At 64.8% G+C, this 1,895-nt stretch overlaps 1 protein-coding gene across 1 annotated transcript; it reads left to right on the top strand.

Moving 5' to 3' along the window:
* Positions 1 to 3: 3 nt before the first annotated feature.
* LOC108526093 (prostamide/prostaglandin F synthase-like) lies at positions 4 to 1,889 on the top strand (the record flags this gene model as incomplete). The annotated part of the gene is made up of 5 exons (XM_017866772.1): positions 4 to 244; positions 686 to 737; positions 1,299 to 1,362; positions 1,459 to 1,534; positions 1,830 to 1,889. Coding segments are annotated over 5 exons (493 nt in total), but the record flags the coding sequence as incomplete, so codon positions are not given.
* Positions 1,890 to 1,895: the final 6 nt, after the last annotated feature.

Below are 1,895 nucleotides of genomic sequence, written 5' to 3'. Positions count from 1 at the left end.
GGGGCCGCGGGGCGCGCCCCTGACCCAGCCGCCTGGCAGGCCGTGGAGCTGCGGAGCCTGTGGCAGGATCGCGCGTGCGTGGTGGCCGGGCTGCGGCGCTTCGGCTGCGTGGTGTGCCGCTGGATCGCCCAGGACCTCAGCGGCCTCGCGGGGCTCCTGGACCAGCACGGTGTGCGTCTGGTGGGCGTGGGGCCCGAGGCCCTGGGTCTGCAGGAGTTCCTGGACGGCGGCTACTTCGCGGGAGGTGCGTCCTGTTCCCCGACGCGGCGGCGCAGACACCCTTCCCTAAACTCAGGGCGTTTGGGGCCCTTTCTTGCCCAGCCCTGGCTCTTCTGTCTCCTGGAGTGGCCTTGATATGTCCACAGGTCAGCCTCCCTCGTCTCTCCCTGCCTCCCCGCCCCGCAGCTGGTGGCTGGGTGATGCCCTGCACAGACCTGAGCCTAGCAGCAGAGTGTGGGCGAGCTCTGCCTCGCCGGTTCCACCTGTCACCTCTGGGACTCAGCCCTTCTTCTGAGGGGAGGGGTCACTCAGCCCTGTTTTACCCCTCCCGGCCTTGGGTGGGTGGGCTGAGCACGGAGGTGGGCAGAAGAACAGAGGGTCGGAAGGAGGAGGGTGATTCTTGGTGGTGAGTGGGTTGGGGCTGGTTCCAGGCCTGGGGCACACATGTGTGGCTTTCGCTTTCCAGAGCTCTACCTGGATGAGAGCAAGCAGTTTTATAAGGAGCTGGGCTTCAAGCGGTGAGTGGGGACGGGCACCCTCAGGTAGCATGGGGCAGAGGGCCCGGGGTGCCCACCACTCCCTGCCACCTCCTCTCCCTGCTGGCAAGGAGGCTCTGGTGGCACTGTCGACCAGCCCTTCTGCCAGGCCTTCTCTTGGGTGCTGGGCGACTGTAACGAGCCACCTTGTCTAGGGCTTACTTTCGGTGTCCAGACCACCTCAGAAGTTGGAGCCTCGTGCCCCATCAGGGGCCATCCTAGCTTTCTGGTGTTTGTGCCACAGACTGCCTCCTTTGCTTGGCAGTTGCCAGCTGAGCCAGATCCCTGAGCACACCCAGCCTGCTCCATCCATGCTCCCTGCACCCTCTGTGGCCCTTGGCCAACAGCCACTGGGCTCGGTGTCCAACCTGCCGGTGGGCTAGGCTGGCTGCTGATCTGGCTGCCTGGACCATCTCTGAGCCCTGGTGAGGTGGGTGGTGGGGTGGAGTGGGGCCTGACCTAGGAACTGGTCTGTGGACACTCGAGCAGGCTCTGGACCCAGGCTTCTCTGGAGTCTGGCCAAGCGACCTGGTGTCTTCGCAGGTACAACAGCCTGAGCATCCTTCCGGCGGCTCTGGGGAAGCCTGTGCGTGATGTGGCTGCCAAGGTTTGTGTGGGTCAAGGCTGTACAGGCCGGGGGGTGGTGGGAGCTCCCAGGGGCCTTTCCTCTAGGATTGACCCAGGCTTTGCCCACTCCTGACAGGCCAAGGCTGTTGGCATCCAGGGGAACCTGTCTGGGGACCTGCTGCAGAGCGGAGGGCTGCTGGTGGTCAGCAAAGGTGGGTTGAGGGAGGGGCCCCGGCCACTGCCTCAGGGAGGACCTTGCTGAGCTTGGTGGCCTAGCCCAGGCCCTCTCTCTGGCTTGTCAATCGCATCACAGCCCCTCCACCGCAGTGTGGCCTGGTTCTGCATGTCTGCTGGGCTGAGCTGGGCTGTGGCAGAACAGCTCATTCATCTGGGTAGCTGAGTGGGGATATGGCTGGCCAGGTCTGCCCCGCCCTCCCTCCTCCTAGTACGTGGCTTTGAGGTGCAGGCAGCCTTCGGGGCGCCCTGACTGCCTGCCTGCTGCTACAGGTGGTGACAAAGTGCTGCTGCATTTCGTTCAGAAGTCCCCAGGCGATTATGCCCCAGGGAGCACAT

This window comes from Rhinopithecus bieti, unplaced genomic scaffold (genome assembly GCF_001698545.2).
Source record: "Rhinopithecus bieti isolate Rb0 unplaced genomic scaffold, ASM169854v2 scaffold_83888, whole genome shotgun sequence".
Lineage (NCBI taxonomy): Eukaryota > Metazoa > Chordata > Mammalia > Primates > Cercopithecidae > Rhinopithecus > Rhinopithecus bieti.
The sequence above is the reverse complement of the archived record's forward strand: the minus strand, read 5'-3'. Positions and strand labels throughout refer to the sequence as shown.